Below are 18,523 nucleotides of genomic sequence, written 5' to 3'. Positions count from 1 at the left end.
AAGATGGATAATACTTCCTTTCTGTTGCTGAGTAGGCTGATAACTGATATTCCATTGGGCAGTGTGGCAGAGACATTGGCTAATTCTTACTTAGATAGCCTGCATCTTTTTTGGAAGCTATATATTGACTTACCTTAAAAACCTCTGCCACATTTCCTGTAGACTGATCCTATTTCCTTCTTACTTTCCAGTACCATCGAAGTCTCATAGCAGTGGTATGGGCAATGCTAGAGGGTACACTTCTCTTATAAGTGTTAAGTTTTAGATGTCTGCTTTCCAGGCTTTAAAAGTCATCTCTTGGTGGAAAAAGCAACTTGGGCTGAAGACTGATGATCAATCTCTCTTGAATGAGATTTTCCTTACATCTCAGCTCATGATGGAGAGTGTTTATTCATAATGGAACCACACATTCTGTGTTGGTTTCTAAAAGAGGGCGAGACTTCATGCTTTTGATAGGTTTAAAGGATATGTATTTTCAGATATTTATCCATCAGGACTCCTGGAAGTGCCTGTGCTTCATATACAGTTGAATATAATGATGAAAGATGATTTCAAAGCACTTGCTTTGGAGTGTTGACATCCCAACAGTTTTGCATGCGGTTGTTTGCACTAGTTGATTTGACCCCATTTGCTCAGGATCTGTCTGTTATGGTACCTCAATGATTGGCTGATCTTAGTGTTTTCAGATGCAATTTTTCCAGGATTGGGATTAACTTCTCTCCTTTTGTTGCAGCCTGGGGACATTGATAAACTAGGAGAAGTCCAACTTTCTACCTCAGGCAGCATATCGAGTACCTGGGTGTCTTCCTTAACAGCATGGGAGGATGTACACGTTCGAGTTTCACCTCTGACATTCGCTTGCGTTTACGCATGTGTATCTTTGTTCCGGCAAGAATTTCATCATGCTGATGAGGAAAGACAAGCAAAACATCTCGCTAACATACGGATGAAGAAAATTCGCTCTAATATGATTACAGAATATCATAATTTATGCAATATTAGCGTAGTTAATATTGCATAAATTTTTACGTTTGTCCTTTGTTTCAGCAAGAATTTCATCATGCTAAAGAGGAAACTAGAAGGAAAACATCTCGCTAATATACAGAAGAAAATTCGAAATAATAAGCTGAGTTAGTGAAGGAGAGAGATATATGAGCCAAGGGATCATCATTTATGAATAAATTATGATAAATAACATAGTTTTGGTCTATGAATACCCAAAAAAGAAATATACATTCATAATATTCGTTATCTATTAACATTGTCTTTATGAAAATACAAAAAAAAATTTGAAGGCTGGTGTCTCAAAACTATACTTATTGACCTTCAAATTCTATCTTCTCACTTAGTTTTAAAGCTATAGCATTGAAATTTGGTATATAACTTAGAAAGACATATAGAGCAATCAAATAGAGCCCATTTTCCCCAATTTTTGTTTCGTCTTTATTTTATAAAATTTTTTTTTTTTCTGATTTATAGGGTTTATTTTTTTCCCATAATGAAAAATCATATCTAGCAAAATAAATGACTTTTAGAAATAACTCTCCATTTGATTGGAGGTCTACATCAGGTCTATACAGTGGTCCCCCCGTATTTGCGGGGGATGCGTACTAGACCCTCCTGTGAATAGTTAGAACCCACGAATGTTTGGAACCCCTATAAAAACGCTAAAAACAGCCTATTTTGTTAGTTAAAACTCAAGAAAACCCCACTAAAAATGTTCATACTTGGTTTTTTCAATAGTTTTATCACAAAGAGTGCATTTTATGATGAAATTCATAAAAAAAAACAAAAAAACAGGAATTTGTGGATATTTATCATAGAAAAATACCGTGAATGCACGAATTTTCCACAAATAATGTGGGGAAATGTTCCCGAGAGAAATCCACGAATGTGTGAGTCCGCGAATCTGGAGAACGCTAATAAGGGGGGTCCACTGTATATGGTAGTAATCCCAGATCTCAATATTAAATATCAATGGAGGAGATAGAATTTGAGAAATGGTTATTTTCTGGATAAATCCCCCTGGGGTCATAAAACCAAAGGTCAGAGGTGAAAATCATATGCGGTTTGGAAATATCCCAAGTACCCTTATTAAGTGGTATGAATGTCAAAGTTCTGTCCTTAAAAAATGGCATTAGCCACCTGGCCCCCTTAAGGGGGATTTACCATCCCTAAGCTCCCATGAGTGCGTAACATCAGGCAAGAGGTGCTCTGGAAACAAAGGCATCCCGTGACTCCTCCTTACGAGTCCAGACCTCCAACCTCTCGAGGTTCTCGATCTCCAAGGGCTCGTTTCCTTGCAGAGAAATATCATATCTCGCCCATCAAGTTCGAACCCAGCCGAGATCCTCCTGACAGGGCTCCAACAGTGCTTGCGGAGAGGGCTCCATCTCCCCTCTCTCCTCCAGCTTCGCCAAAAGCAGATAGGCGTCCTCCAACTCCACCTTCCCCCCCCTTCTTGCAAGGGGCTGAATGATGGGGGCATAAGGACCTGTGGAAGGCAGTGAGGAATCGCTTTCGCGATTCTGAGCCTCCAAGGGCTCCTATGGCTCCGGGGGCTTGGCTCCTTCATGAACAACTAGAGACTTGGTCTTCTTCTTCAAGACTGAAAAATCTTACTATAGTACGATCATTTATAAGTCTTAATATGATCATTATTATATGGACATGAAATATAGTACTATTGGCAATAAAACTACTACAATACGTAACGTATATGTAAAATATTTTTAACTAAGAGTAAGGCAGTGAGAAGATTATTAAGAGTCAAGAGGACAGGGTTGAGTTAGAAATTATACCATGAGTGAAAATCTGGAGGTTCATTGTGTAGAGGAGATAATGATGAAAGAAGAGGACTAGGACAAGGTTGCTTGGACGTGTTTACTGTGCAAGCTTGGGTTTCAGAATAGTAGTGATAATATCAGTTCCTCTCATGTGGGCACCGGGGTAGTTGGAAGACCTAAACTTAGATATATGGATGAGTATCACCCAACGTTTAGTCCAATGTCACTTCGTCCACGTTTGTTGGTCCTATGTCTTTTTATCCAATGATTTTTGTTGTCCAACGACTTTTTGTCGTCCAACGATTTTTTGTCCAGTTGTAAATAAACTCCTTAGAAAAAACTATAACGAGCCTCGTTGAAGGAATCTGATTACTGTTCTCTTTTTTTTCTCTGTTGAAAGTTGTTATTGAATTGTACAAACCTTATGTTAGACTAGTAGTATGCTCATTCGCTCTCTCAAGTCTGGCACTGGCACTGTCTATAGAAATTGCTAAGGATTAACGTAAGCTTTCTGAATTTCCAGATGGCAATGTTCATTGTTTTGACCAAGAACAAAGGAAAAGTAGTTGATGAAAGTAATTACATCTACGATTTCCATTCATGCAATACAAAACTTGGAAAATGATACTGGAGATGTGAGAAAAGAAGGCTGTGTTCAGTGCGCATTCACACGGTAACAGAAAACAATGAGCCGAAAATTGTATATTTTTCTAGTGAGCACCTTCATCCAGAAGATGTAGATTCGTTAAATGCTAGAAAAGCAGTTGCAGAAATAAAGAATGAAGCAGCGGAAAGCAAAGCAGCAAGTTCGTTTAGTATAATAGCGGCCAAGTTTACCTAAGTAACAGAAAATGCTCAATTTCCTAGGTTGCCCCCTACTTCCAAGGACTATTTGAAGGCGTCGACAAAGAAAAATCTGGATTTCTAGTTAATCCAGTGGGTAGATATGGTTTTGAAATACCTGACGAATATTGTAAACACGATCATGACGAATGTTTCAGAGCTATGATTCGGGCGTCGAGGATTATAGTAAGTAAGTAGCTATCAGAAAGTGCTCTTCAGGATATAGCAGCATATAGTCATTAGTCATGTGAGGGCACCTTAAAAATTGTGCCAGAACAGTGGTTTCAGCTTTCCACGGGTCTTTGCATTACTACCGAATAAAACAAAGCAGTCATACGAATTATGTTTTTGAGTAATTAAAAATGATGCAACCTAATGCAGATCCGCTTGATATCATGGCATATTTCGAAGTTGCAGTGCACAAGGCAGTTAATTCATCATTCCCCAATTCATCTTTTGTGGCATGTTTGTTTCGTTTGAGCCTATGAGTGTTCCGAAAAATTACAGATTTAGGGCTCAAAGAAAAATACAATACAGACTGAACTCTTGTCTTAAAATTCGATGGTTTTCAGCCTTAGCCTTTCTCTCCGTTGAGGATGTGGAAGAGACTTCTGAAGGTTTAATAGATGATGATGAAATAATGTACCTGCTGAATTCATCGCTTACTTTGACTTGATTTGCATAGGGATTGCGAGAGGGCGTGGTGCTTAGACGAAAGAGAGAACTACCTACATTCCCGATAGCTGTATGGAAAATTAATCGGCGTATTCTACAATTTCTACCAAAAACAAATAATGCCGCAGAGGGGTTTCATTCTGCGATAAAGCGTATGGCGGTTGGAACACATTTGAATATTTGGAGATTAATCAAAACTCTGAAGGAAGAGGAAGGGTTCGTTAAAAAGAAAGAAAGAAAAAATTCTTAGGGGAAACACTCAAATTCATACACACGATGTAAAAAAAAAAAAAATACTGATCACGTAAATTGATTGGTCACTGAATATGATTAAACAAGAAAAATTGATTTTTTTGAGGAATCTGGCATAGTATTTGCATCAATTTTAAGTGATCATAATAAATCATTAGCTATATCTTCGTTACTTTTCTTAAATGAGCTTGTAAAATACATTTTCTGCTGTATTTTACTCGTATCCTATCTATGAAATTCTCAAGATTTTTTTCTCGACATTCGCCCTTTTTTTTTATGAGTTTATTGTGATCATAATAAGTTGGACCATGGATGAGAACTATGAGAAGGTGACTAGAGATAAGATTTGTTAAAAGTAGTCACCTGAAAGACATGAGTGATGGAATTTCAGAGAGGCCCTTTGGATACCATGATGATAACAGTATCTATGTAAGTACTGTAGAAAATTCAGTGTTTTTAAAGTTTTTTTTTTATACTGTAGACCTCTCTCTCTCTCTCTCTCTCTCTCTCTCTGTGAAAATAGAAAGTGTTGCTTTTACGTAATCAATTTGGGTGGTGTTTGTAATGAAAGAATTTCCAGTCGCCTGAACTATCAGACTCGCTTAAGTCAATAGCCAATTTTAGTCACATGATAGGTTCACTGAAAATACTTTAATCTTTATGCCTAGTTGTATTTGTAGGACTACATCACAAGTTATGTAAGGTAGATACAGTTTGTTGGCCCCTTCAGAAGATTTGAAACCTGTCTTGATTTTTGTATCACCGGATCTTCATCAGGTCTGACTGGCTCTCCTCACTCAGGATTATGACTAATATGTAGCTATGATCTTCTCCTCTGCCTTACACAGTCATAGTTGTGGATGTTTTACTATATACCGTATACACAATGTTTATATGAAAGCTGCTTACATCATTGTAAATAGAACCCTCTTTTGACACGTGCGTACTCCAACAAATCTTCGTCCTTCCATAATTATTGTCATTTGCATAAACTTTCTTCGCATATGTTCCGCAACTGACACGAAGTAGAAAGAACTACCAAATAAAGGATAAAATATGAAAACTGAGTTTGAAAGCCAACATCTTTTCCACGTATCTCCAATGTCATTGATAAAGTCGAATTCTGACGGAAAAAAGGTGTATGGCCAGGTGGAGATAGAATCCCCCATTCTTTATGTTAAGCGTTTATGTAATAAGTTAAATGCATGCCACAGGCTCAAACGGTGATTTTATCATTTACACACACACACACACACACACACATATATATATATATATATATATATATATATATATATATATATATATGTGTGTGTGTGTGTGTGTGTGTGCGTATGTCTGTGTCTGTGTAGATGATAAAATAATCGTTTGAGCCTGTGTCATGCATTTCAATTATTACATAAACGCTTAACAAAGAATGGGGATTCTCTCTCCAGCACGTCCTTTGAACCTACATCTTTTTGTCTGATTTTCAAAATTTTTTGTCCAACGACATTTTATCCAATTTATTATGATCACTATAAATTCAATAAAAAAGTTTGTCAAGAGGAAAAAATCTTGAGTAGTTTATTGATAGGATACAAGTAATTTATATATATATATATCCATATATATGTGTGTGTGTATAGATATATACAATCTTAAAGAGAATTTAAGCTCTCTTACTGTTATTTTCGAAATAATAAGCAGTGATTACTATAAGTTGTCATTTACAGGTGGAAATCTGTATAGTTTGTGGTTGCCTCCTTGATTTGACAAGGCGGTGAACAGAAGAAACTGAAAGTTTAGGGTTTTTTATATACAATATATTTTCAATTCTTTTAAGCTGATGACAGACAAGATTAAAGGGGTCTTCTAATGTCTGAAAAATTGTTGATTACAAGTATATTAGTGCTGCCTTCAACGCAACTGATCATAATTATCGAACGATTTTGTCAATATCAAGGAATAAGGGCATTGGACTTGCCTTACCTTTTATTTCATTTTTATATAAAAACGAACATAACTGTTTTCACCAACGTTTTGGTTTCTATAGTCAGAAGGAAGAAATGTAAGGAATACAGAAGTTCAGTCAAGTCAAGTTTGTTTGCTTTGAGTTCAAAATCGTTAGGATGATTTTTATGCAGCTACTGGTTCTCATATTAAGGTTTCTTAACAATTGTGGTGCTGTCTCACGATTACACGTCAGTAAATGCTCCATAAAACTTTATTTTTATACAATTTTTTTTCCATACTTAACAGATATAAACAATCAGGTCTGTATGATAGTTGGTAATGTGTGTTAACAGAACTCACTTGAATTATTTCGATAAATATAATTTCTTCATATCCATTGAATTGTGCATTACATTTGCGCGGAGCCCCTATAACTGAGCTCTAAAACCATTACCATTGCGCGAATCTTTCCATTACTATTGCGCGCAGGCATTGTTTTAGGATATTCCAATAATTTCTGTTGTTAAACCCATTCCGAAGAGAACGTTGGTTATTTTATTTCCCACTGATTATAGTTGTATATACAGCCTTCTTTTGCAGATTGTCACTGTACAATGCCATGAAATTTCCGATGATTTAAGAATTCTGTTGACGCTGTATGTGTATCCCTCGTGAATCAAGGATTTCTTTCCTTCCTCGGTTTCAGATAGTGTGAATTGCATGCTGTTTGATTTCAGACTAAAAGAGAGAGCGACTGAAACTAACGTAGCTTACTTCAAGTGAATACATCTTGTCAGTGTTCGAAAGTGTTCGTTATCTTATCATAACCATATGCAGTAGGGCAGTTTGACAAAAAATGATCGAAAGAGAAAGGGGAAAAGAGGCGCGCAACTTTAATCAATTTCAGCGCGCAATCGTAATACTTCTTAATCCCTAAATGCGCGCAAATGTAATAAGGTGTGACATTCCCGTTTTGGAGTACTTTCAGCTTTTTCCACTTTTTGTTCTCGGGAAGTTTTCCCAGGAAGCTACTATGCCTGCTGCTGCTGCTGCTGCTGCTGCTGCTGCTGCTGCTACTGAGCCGTAAATAGATACGTGACCTAGATTCTTTCAATCATAACCATTTTGTTAGGTTTTCGTGTCTGTTGATGTCATTGGTTAGCTATTCCAAGTAGATTCAAGTTAGAGTCCGTTTCCTAGTTTCCGACCACTGAAAACGATGTCTTGTGGAACGCCGCCGGCGTTGTCGTCGTACTGGAAGAAAATGTACTTTCACTCGTGCTGGTTTACTTCTTACCTTGGATAGAGCAGCGCAAGACCATTTTTATTCATCTTTTGACTTGCTTCCGCAGTTAGATTAATCCTTTCTGTCGAAAATATATTGTACCTCGATTCGGCTAGTCTCCATATTTTCTGTTTTGTCTTACCTAAAGCGACAGTTGTTGGAGTTGGCTTGTATCTTTGTAGTTAGAGTTAGGTGGCGGGCGGGTTGTGAGGAAGTGGTTTGGGGAAGGGGGAGGGGGGTGTGGCGGGGGATGATGTCAGCTTTTGAACGTGTGCTGAAGGGAACAAGGCTGGAGCCGAGTAGGGAGGGGTCGGGCCCACCTTTTGGGGGTGTCCCCAGCCAACTCTCTCTTTCAGCAGCAGCCACTTCACGTTCACAGCCGTCGCCTTCAGTAATGTGTTGAGTGTGAAAGAGAACGCATGTGTTCATCTGCGTAAGTCTCGCGTGGCCACGTGTTGGAGCAAAGGTGGTGATATTGCTTACAAGGACTTGACATTTCTGTTTCGTTCAGTTGCTGCGATGGCGCCCGACAACGAAACTCATCTGTTGACAGTGTGATTAGAAAAATACCCTTTGTTCCTTTTTAAACATCAATTGAGAGTGAATAATATATTGTCATTCTAAAATCTGTTGACACTTATGATTAGCAAATTAAATATTGTAGAAAAATCTTAGGTTATGTGTTTAGCAATATCTTTTGTAAGCTGAATTCGACGTGATACAAGATATCTTATTGTTTTAACTCACTAGATCTGTTGGCCACTGTGTTGGCAAAATGTTAGTGTTTAACATACATACATACATACATACATACATATATATATAATATATATATATATATATATATATATATATTAGGTAGTTACCGTATATTCATGAGTGGACAGGAAAATTACTATAATTACCATGACTGCAAATGACTGTTGTCAAGGTCCTTTGTTGTTGGGGTTCTGTTTTGATTATGTTCCCAGTTCGTTATTTTGTTATTTTGTACAGCACGAGAGTGGGCAAATTTTATTTTTCACGCTACTACTTCGGCAGTGTACTAATACCATACAATCTTATAATATGTGGCGTAAATACTGATCAAAATTTACATTATTATTTTTTTTTTCCACTGGGTGGTATTTATAGTATAGTGTGGGGTTCCGGGTTGCATCCTGCCTCCATAGGAGTCCATCACATTTCTTTCTATGTGCGCCGTTTCTAGGATCACACACTTCTGCGTGAGTCCTCGAGCTACTTCAGCCTCTAGTTTTTTCAGATTCCTTTTCAGAGATCTTGGGATCGTGCCTAGTGCTCCTATGATAATGGGTTCAATTTCCACTTGATACTTATCCATTTTTTTCCTCTCTTTCTCTTCAACTCTGGTGTCCCATGGTATTGCGACATCAATGATTGATACTTTCTTGATTTTGTCAATCAACGTCACGTCTGGTCTATTTGCACGTATCACCCAGAGGATTTTTGCCTGATCGTTTTCTATCACGTCTTCAGGGTGGTAGTCGTACCACTTATTAGTGCAGGGTAGCTGGTGTTGCTTGCACAATATTATTATTATTATTATTATTATTATTATTATTATTATTATTATTATTATTATTATTATTATTATTATTATTTTAAACAACATTAGTCATGTGTAACAAGGATCTGTAATAAATGTCCATGGAGGATTTACCACGATCATCAGGAGTTTGGTTTCAGCTGTTGGAAAGTGGGTTCCTTAGGTGATTCTCTGCATGAAGATTTCACTTTTGAATAATGCTGGAGAAGTCAGCTTATAAATACGACGTTCTCCTGTCTGCCTCTTGTGTCTTCTTGTTCGAGGACCATAACATTGAGTTTCGTTTTTTTATTTCACATTATAGCAAATGTAACTAACTTTTGATAATTTACTACGCGTTCTGTTTATTTACGCGTATCTCGAAAGCAGCCCTCGTGGTACATCCGTGGAAGATAAAGACTTAGTTTTGAATTTTCTTTGGACCATGGTGAAGTCACTTCCGTTCCTTCCATTCATGCTGTGATGTTCCTCAGTTAATTTTGTTTGTTTTCCTTATTAAAATGTTAAAAGTTCGTCCATTTCTTTGATCTCATTTCATTCTTAATTTTAACTGATTAATTTTTCGTCTACAGCTTTTTTCCTTGGCCAGGCAAATGCATTGAATGGTTTTGAAGGCTTTTGCCCAACTCGGATATCAATAGAGGTGGTGTGTGTTTGTTTTTGTTCATCAAAAGGAAATATTCTTCCGAAACGAACGGGAAGGTTGAGAACTTCTGTAATTAACTTTTATTTCATAGAATATCCATTTGCGGATAAGATAAAGAGGAAAGAAGTTTGCAAAGGAAACTCAATAATGAATAATTGAACTATAAATTAAAATCGACAACATAAAAGAACGAATAAGTCCAATGTTGGAACGCCGTTGCATAGAATATGTCATGGACCAAAGTTTGCAAACATTGGATATGGTGTAAAGCCACTTGACTGACAATGCCACAGATGCTTCAGTCAGTCAAGCAGAACTTAATTGAAAGAGAATACTGAGTGCCTATATTTTTGTTTTGAGGGTTATTATGGAAACGGCACTTTTTTTTTTAACTGTCATGTCCTTGTTTGTAAATATAGCCTATGTGTTGTTTGTATAGAAGATTCATACTGTTGAGACCAATAGTGTGCTTCATTTAACGACAATAATTTCTCTCTGTCGTTTGTTTCTTTATTTTTATGATCTTACCGCCTATAAAAGATTGTTTCTTTATTTTTATGATCTTACCGCCTATAAAAGATTGGTATAAAAAAGGTTCCGTGGTAATTTGTTTCTTTATGAAAGTCGATTGTTAATGGTTTTGATATAACTGCTGCGCACGTATAGGTAATTTTCATTGCATCAGCGGCATACAGAGTATGTTTCATCGTCACAATATACGTGCCATGTGTATTTATTTTGTATCGTGTTAATTTAGTCATCTTTGTCGACTGGAAGAGTCTGCCATCCTTGCAAAGTTGACACCACATCAGTGACAGGTATTCGAGTTGAAAGTGAATTTTGTTTGCTATTTGTTTATCACAGAGGCCATGTGGGGGAAATAGTGGTCGTGAAGGTAATCGCTACAAAGTTGTTGGTCCGTAACGCCAGAGGGAGGGGAAGGGAGGCAGCGGGGAGGGCGGGAGAGGAGGAGAGAAAGTGAGAGTTCATGTTGGAGGGGTTTCATTGAAGGTGGTGTGACTTTGGGTGGAGTGCATGTAGTAGGGCTTTCTCTCTCTCTCTCTCTCTCTCTCTCTCTCTCTCTCTCATATGAGGTGTTATGTGCGTTATCATTCAAAGAACTAGTTATTAAAATCATTTTTTTCCCAGGAGGTTTTATGATTATTTTAATCGTTAAAAACACATTGTCATTATAGTGTTTTATTTTAAAATATCACTATTTAAGAGCAGAGCCCATTACTGTTGTTGTTATGTCAAGGTTTTGTTCCATTTATATAGGTTCGGTTTGCCTTTGCGTAATTATACTCAGATAATATGGTAGTCCCTTGATGGATTCCTGCTTTTTTATTTTAATCATATCCTATTTTTTTCAATAGACCAATTAGAGTCGTTATGATCGTTTCTGTGGAAGCTTGTCAAGAAAGTACGCAATAAGAGTAATAATTTTATAACAATAAGTAAAACTTGCCTAGAAAGAGGGACTTCTATTTACCTTAATGTTTGTGTCGATATAGGCACCCAAATGTTAATAATTCATAGTAAAAGAACTTAAACTTTCGCACTGAGAGAACGTAAGTGTATACCATTCGAGTTTTTTTTCTTTTACGCATACTTACTTTCAGACTTGTCTATTTTTTTTTCGGTTGGATAACGCGGGGAGACAAGCCAGTATAATCAACACCACCGCAGCTATTAGCATCGGGGTTGAGTCTTAGAGGCGAAGAAAGGGAAAGTTGTCGTTGTTCTTACGCGACAAGCGAGCTGCGACGATTTCAGTTGCGCAAGAAGAAAGTCTCTCTCTCTCTCTCTCTCTCTCTCTCTCTCTCTCTCTCTCTCTCTCTCTCTCTCTCTCTCTCTCTCTATTAGGCTCGTTCGCGCCCTCTGGGATAAACGTTCTACACTACAGCGTTTTCCTGCTGTGTTGATTTTCTTTGACCATGTTATGATTCGAACAGAAGATACAATAATGTTGACGACCAGTGGTTGGTTTTAATAATCATGCAGATTTTATTTACTTTACATTTTATGTATTAATAGCATTGTTTTGGCAGCTTTTATGATAAAAGAGAAAGTATTGAGTAGCTGTGGAAATATTTACCTAGGGTAAGTAAGTCTAAATCCTCGACCTTTCCTGGCATATAGGAGCCACTATATTTACCGAGACGTTCTTTGGGGCTTATAAATTAGCTTTCACCTTTTGATTTATTTTTACTTGAATTAGACTGGGATTGGTGTAAGAATAAAATTCGGTCACTTTAAGAAAGAAAAATGGGTTAATAACTGTACTTGTGAGGAACTTGTCCCTTTAAAAAAAAAGAGGGATGGGTTAGTTACTGGAGGATTCAGATACTCAGTTAAACGATTTAGGATTAATTGGGCTACAAATCCTTAAGATACAGCATTTTGGTTGAACGGTGTAGGAATAAGAGAGAAGTAGCGAGTTCTACATTGTCGAAGTGAATATGGAGTACATAAACATTGTAAATAATGCTCGTCCTTTTGATGATTTCATGCTGGATATGGCTTGTAGATGTGGCAATTCTCTTATCGCAAATTATGTATGTGCGGTTGCATCATGGTGAATAGGATGTGCACGATAAGGTTTTGATATGAGATTGGGCAATGACACATCATTAGTCGGCGGTTTCGCCAGAATTTAAATCCCGTCTTAATTGGAGGTTTTGTTATTTTTTGCACTCGGTTTAGTTATTACACTGAGCTCGCCTGAGTTCTTTGGTGTGACTGCAGAGAAGAAACAAGGCAGTGGTCATTCAACGTCCATATGTCACTAGCTGAAGTTTGGATAAATCTTCTTTGGAGAAAACTTTAAAAAGAAATATACCACATCATGAGCCTCTACCTACTACCTCCTACTGCTGCTTTACATCTGTCGTGCACGTGTTCATAATTCCTGAATGTTGAAGCCTTCATTTCCAGTGCTTCTACTCCAATTATCTAACTTTCTTGATCCTCCTCCTCCTCCTCCTCCCCTCCTCCTCCTCCTCCTCCTCCTCCTCCTCGACTTAAGATTCAAACACTTTTCATGAACCTTTCGCCCTCCCTTCTTTCCACAAAGCCATACCATCTTAAAATAAGAAACACTGTTCCATTCTTAAACTTATGCTAATCATTTTACAGAGTATTCGTATCTCTCCAATGCCCATTCTTTCAGGTTTTACATCATCTTAAATTTTTGATCCTTTCAGTTCTTGTATCACATATATCACGCAAGAATTCCTACAACAGCTTTAATCCCCTTTTTTTCTTTCATTCGCATTCATCATCAAACTTTACCTCCTTAAAGAGAGTTGGCACAACAATCCTTGCATAATTTCATTTTCAACCTTATCTTCCAGAGACCCACTAAGTCTGTGGCCAGTATTTTGCACAGACGTTTTCGCTTCAACTATTCTGTCTCACTTTTTCTCTGATTTATATACATAATATACATACATACATTTAATTACCATTTGCAAGAATGCAAACTTATTTTTTTTAAAGTAAAAGATGAGCTATCACATAATTTCGTACTTATTATATATAATATGGTTCAGATTTTAAGTTAAACGCTAGGCATTGTTGATAAACATACTGCATGAAATAAGATCTCCAAATGGCTTTTGCTCTCCGATTCCCTTCACATGAAAAAGACACGCTCGTTTATGAATGCTTACGCTCATATATACTGTAGGTATATACGTAATGCCTAAGTATAATGATATACAGTATTTGTATTCATTGCTCTGCCTGGTGATTTGGTGTTGTGTATCATAGCAAGGCTCATTCGCGTCGCAGTGGGATTGCGGCAGACCAAGGTGTCCTTTGCTGTCATCGCTCCCTAGAACTCTTCCGATATTTCCTTGACGATAAAGTATCTCCTCTCTCTCTCTCTCTCTCTCTCTCTCTCTCTCTCTCTCTCTCTCTCTCTCTCTCTCTTCTCCCGGCGATATTTATTTTTGTTTTGTTTTGAGGTTCAATTATATCCTGGTCACGTTTTGGCTTTGAATAAACTCCGTGCTAATGTTATACTGGAGCAAGTCTTGATATGCCTTGTTTTTGGATCTTGAGAGTAGCCTACCTCTGACCTTTTATTTGTAGCGAAAAGGGCTTTGTTTTTCATCGTTACAAGTCCTTGTCTCTCTTCATTGTTTTTGCATTTGTGGGATATCATGCTATGATTTTTTATTGTATTTTTGTTGTAGCATTTGGGAGCGTACGTCATGTTTTTGTTTGTTTTTTATCTTATTATCCCACCTTGTCAGAGTTGTGTATGTATTTGTATCTTAAGTGTTTGATGTACTTTGTGTACGTATCTCTTGCATTCCTGACATCATCTTAGATTATGCCGGTGCCCACTGCTTGGGCGTCTTGGCCTTCCTGGTGTGTGGAAAAAGTAGTAGTGTGAGGTCACAACACGAGCGGGAAAGGTCAGAAGATTTAAATAGTAGCCACGGCCGAAGTATGCCTAACTTTTGAATAAATGTCACCTTTTCGAGAAGCTGCAAGCAAGGTCTTCCGTTAACATTTCCCGGATTTTAATATTTCAGGGATCAATAGAAGTTGATTTAAATTTTGGTACGTTATCTGATTTAATTGAATTCAGAACCTTGTAATTATTATTATATTATCTCTCGTAAGGTGCATTGCATTTGCTGTTGGTATGCGGTCACATATATGCTTGATAGTGTAACTGTTACGTACTGACACACACGCTATATATATATATATATATATATATATATATATATATATATATATATATATATATATATATATTGTGTTTAAAATGTTGAGATTACTAAGCTTATTTCAGTAATCGTGTTTACGGTTGTCACGTGAAAGTTTGTTAGAAGGGACGGGCCACTGACGAACAGTGAATGAAACAATGTAAATAGAAAGGAGTAACGGAGGCCACATTGCATGAAAGAAGAAGAAGAAAGATCTTGGGTAGAATCTGGGGCAAGGTTAGGACTCCTTTGTTCCGTAGGTGGGATAGCGACTTCATATGATGATAAGTATTGAGATGAGGGATAGACCTTGGGTTCTCATATGTTGGCCCACATAATTCAGATTGTTGGGGAAGGATTTGTTTTGTTTACTAGTGATATCTCTGTTATGTCGGTAGTGGATCTCGCAACATCCTTGTCACTTAACAGAATGCACCCTCCGGTTAGAGGAACTTGAATTCAGAGGGAATAAGTAAGACCTATGTTTAAACAGTGTAAAGGGCTTTGTGTTTCTGTTCAAAGTAAAAGATTACACACGTAGAGTAACATTGTCATGACAAGGAAAGTGAATACTTTTTTAAGAAGGATTAATATTATAATGTGATTTGAAACATTCTTATGATAATTGTATTTGAAAGTTTATACATTAGCGCATTAATTCGTGCATACCAGAGTGTGGTTTGCTTAATTAAGAATAATACAGTGCAAATCGTCAAGTAACATAATTACTTTCAGTTGTACTTCCATCGGAAAACTTACGTTATTGTGATTCCCGTTACTTAATAACAAAATTTGGGAATTTGTTGTCATCTTTTTTTGTATGAAATACAATGTGCCGCCTCCTATCATTTTGTTCTGCGCCTTGAGTAGCTACATTAACCCCTCTCTCTCTCTCTCTCTCTCTCTCTCTCTCTCTCTCTCTCTCTCTCTCTCTCTGTGCTTGTTCTCAACGAAAGTTTTCTTTGGTTCATTTGTATATATATTTCATATTATGATACCGAGTTATGTGTCATTTCAAAGGTGAATAGTTTATGGTTAATGTATTAAAAAAATTATGAAGTTACTTCGCACCTTGGAAAACTATTGATAAATTGCCTTTCTACTAATATACAGTATAGTTTATTTGTATTGTTGCCATAGCAAAACGTAATAAAAAAGAATTTTAGCGACATTATTTTGTGGACGATGACAGTTTTCAACAGGGCCATATGGATTTTGGTGTCATGTTGAAACTTGAATAGTTGCACTCTATCGTACACGTTTCAGTCTAGACAATAGAGGTCGCAATGCCAAATTGACATTAGCCCAAAATAAACTTGAGTCAATTTATTGCGAAACAAGTATTTTTCCAGATCAAAGTAATATGCACACTTATTCGTGCGTCATGCAAAACGACGTGAAAATGTCTAAACATTTTCGTGAAATTTATTGCTGTGTATTTCCACCATTGCGCAGTGAGGCCAACTACCGTCATTTGTTACGGTTTTGGAACGTTACTGTGGATATAAATGCGTGATCGAATGTGAAGGTAGCAGCTGAAAGTGTGAGCTTTAAAGAAATCTCTCTCTCTCTCTCTCTCTCTCTCTCTCTCTCTCTCTCTCTCTCTCTCTCTCTCTCTCTCTCTCTCTCTCTCATTGAGCCTCATTGTTTAGAAACGTAAAAAGCTGGAATAGCAACTTTCTAATAACTGTTATTTGTGGCCATAATTAATTAATAAATATGATATGGTTTACTGTCGCTGTTTTTAATATTGTGTTCTATTGAAAAAATCGAGATCGTGTGCGTTTTTGTATGAGAGAGAGAGAGAGAGAGAATGGTTTATATTGGTAATTTCCAGTTTTGTTTCATATTGAAGTTTATTGCAGACTCAAGACTGGCCTTTTGGAGGATATGAATCTCTCTCTCTCTCTCTCTCTCTCTCTCTCTCTCTCTCTCTCTCTCTCTCTCTCTCTCGTAAATTTGCTCTCAGATCTTGGAACTGGCGGTTGCAAGTTTTGAATTGTCGAGACACAGAGGATCTTGTTTCTGTTTGCATGCGCACCTATTTGTGTTTTTTTGTGGCAACGTGAAAGTGGATGATTTTTTTTTTTTTTTTTTTTTTTTGCAGTGGAATGTTTTGTTTGACTTCCCAGCAGTCTTGCAGTAGAGGTTTACATTTTTAATATTCCGTGAAAAAAAATGACAGTTCTGGTAGATAAGAGATAATTCAATGTAGCCTACTTCCAAAATAAAGTTCTTCAATGTGCTGGGCAGACTGATAGGGCAGAATTAATGCCCAACCACGGTAGTCGAGTACCATTGTTAGCTGGCTTTTCTTCAACTGCTTTATTAACCCATTTCTTCCCAAATTTTTTTTTTCTTTGGATTTCAATTTTTACACTAAATCTAGTTCATAAGGATCCAAAATCAGTAGAATAACATAATTTTTTTCAGCTGCATTACATTGTACATGAATAATAATGGAGTGTGACATATATGTCACGCTAGGCAGTAACGAGTACATTTGGGGGAAATATGAAAAATTCTGTTCTATTTGAAAGGTTTTTTGTTTGCTGTTATAAGGTGACATAACTAAATACAAAAGAAGTCTACTGTTTTCATACATGAACTACCGTAGTCACAACCACCAAATGAATGGAATTTGAAAATTACAATAAAAAAAAACAAGCCAAAAGAAATAGTCATTGTATTAAATCTTGCACTTAGAATCAAAAAACAAAGATTAAATTGCCAGTTCAAAATGCTAACATAAAATAATCAACCTTTTCATTGCAACTGATACATCATGTGGCACAGCATTGAAGTCTATTTTGTGTGAAATGCTAAATTGCAAGACAAACACAGACCTACATCACACTTATTACACTGACTGGAAGGAGATTTGCTACACAGATTTCCAGCACATCTACGTCTTTTCTTGTTTGGGGTCTCTATCAGGTAGTGTTTCATTCCATCAAAACGAATGTCATCAAGAACTCTCTTACAACCTGTTTCCCCCTGGGAAGGTCTCCCAGGCCTTTAGGAGGATCCCATATCTCTTCAGATAGCTTTCAGCAATCTGTTCTTTGAAATCTAGCTGAGGTAAACATCCACCTGACTTTTTATGAAGAATCCAAGCATTTTGCACTGATACATCTAATAACCAGGTAAAAATACACCACCACCACTTCTTACCCCTAATAGATACTCTATAATTATTCACATTCTGGTCTTGACGGTCAGTTCCACCCATGTGGTTATTGTATTCTCGAATAACTAATGGGCAGTCAACTTCAATATTTTTTTTCTCTTTTTGAGAGTATCTTTTCACCTTACTAAGGGGGGTTCCCTTCCATGAGCAGTTGATGCAATGGTGACAACCGAATTATCCATCCATCTGCATAATGAAATGTTATTTGCCTTATCTATGATGAAGTCTGATGTTCCCCTTTTTTCTTTTTTCATCTCAGAAACTGCTTTCAAAGGGCATTTTTCAGCCTATTGTCTCTTATTGTTCCCGTAGCAGTATAGTTTTGCTCACTCAGGTGTTGGAGAAGAGAAAAGAGAGGTAAAAAGGTTATCAAAGTAATAGCTGTATGGGAGTTGTATTTTATCATCTGGCAATGACTATATTTTTCAGAACAGTGGCTCCACATTTGCCAAACGCTTTCTCCTCATATGAATTACCTTCATATGTTTTTACCTTGGTATAAGTCAAAGCTTACTAAATAGCCTGCATCAGTATTCAGGCACCAAACTTTATAACCAAAGCGTATTGGTTTGTTTCGAATACACTGCTTGCATCCATGGCGGCCCCAAAATATTCAA

The 18,523-nt window shown here is 37.0% G+C and overlaps 1 protein-coding gene across 4 annotated transcripts in view; it reads left to right on the top strand.

Moving 5' to 3' along the window:
* The window catches only part of LOC135216398 (signal peptide peptidase-like 3), a 190,543-nt gene that overhangs the window by 46,922 nt on the left and 125,098 nt on the right, over window positions 1-18,523 (top strand). Inside the window, exon 1 of one of the 4 annotated variants that reach the window (XM_064251681.1) lies at window positions 8,168-8,330. The exons of 2 other annotated variants lie outside the window; for them this stretch is intronic. In XM_064251681.1, the coding sequence (XP_064107751.1) occupies window positions 8,296-8,330 (35 nt within the window). In that variant the 5' untranslated portion in view covers window positions 8,168-8,295. Of the gene's footprint in view, window positions 1-8,167; window positions 8,331-18,523 lie in introns of those variants that run through there. One more of the 4 variants, XM_064251685.1, reaches the window with a different exon arrangement.

The sequence above is a fragment of the Macrobrachium nipponense genome, chromosome 6 (genome assembly GCF_015104395.2).
Source record: "Macrobrachium nipponense isolate FS-2020 chromosome 6, ASM1510439v2, whole genome shotgun sequence".
Lineage (NCBI taxonomy): Eukaryota > Metazoa > Arthropoda > Malacostraca > Decapoda > Palaemonidae > Macrobrachium > Macrobrachium nipponense.
Note: the sequence above shows the minus strand (reverse complement) of the source record. Positions and strands in the feature narration are given on the sequence as shown.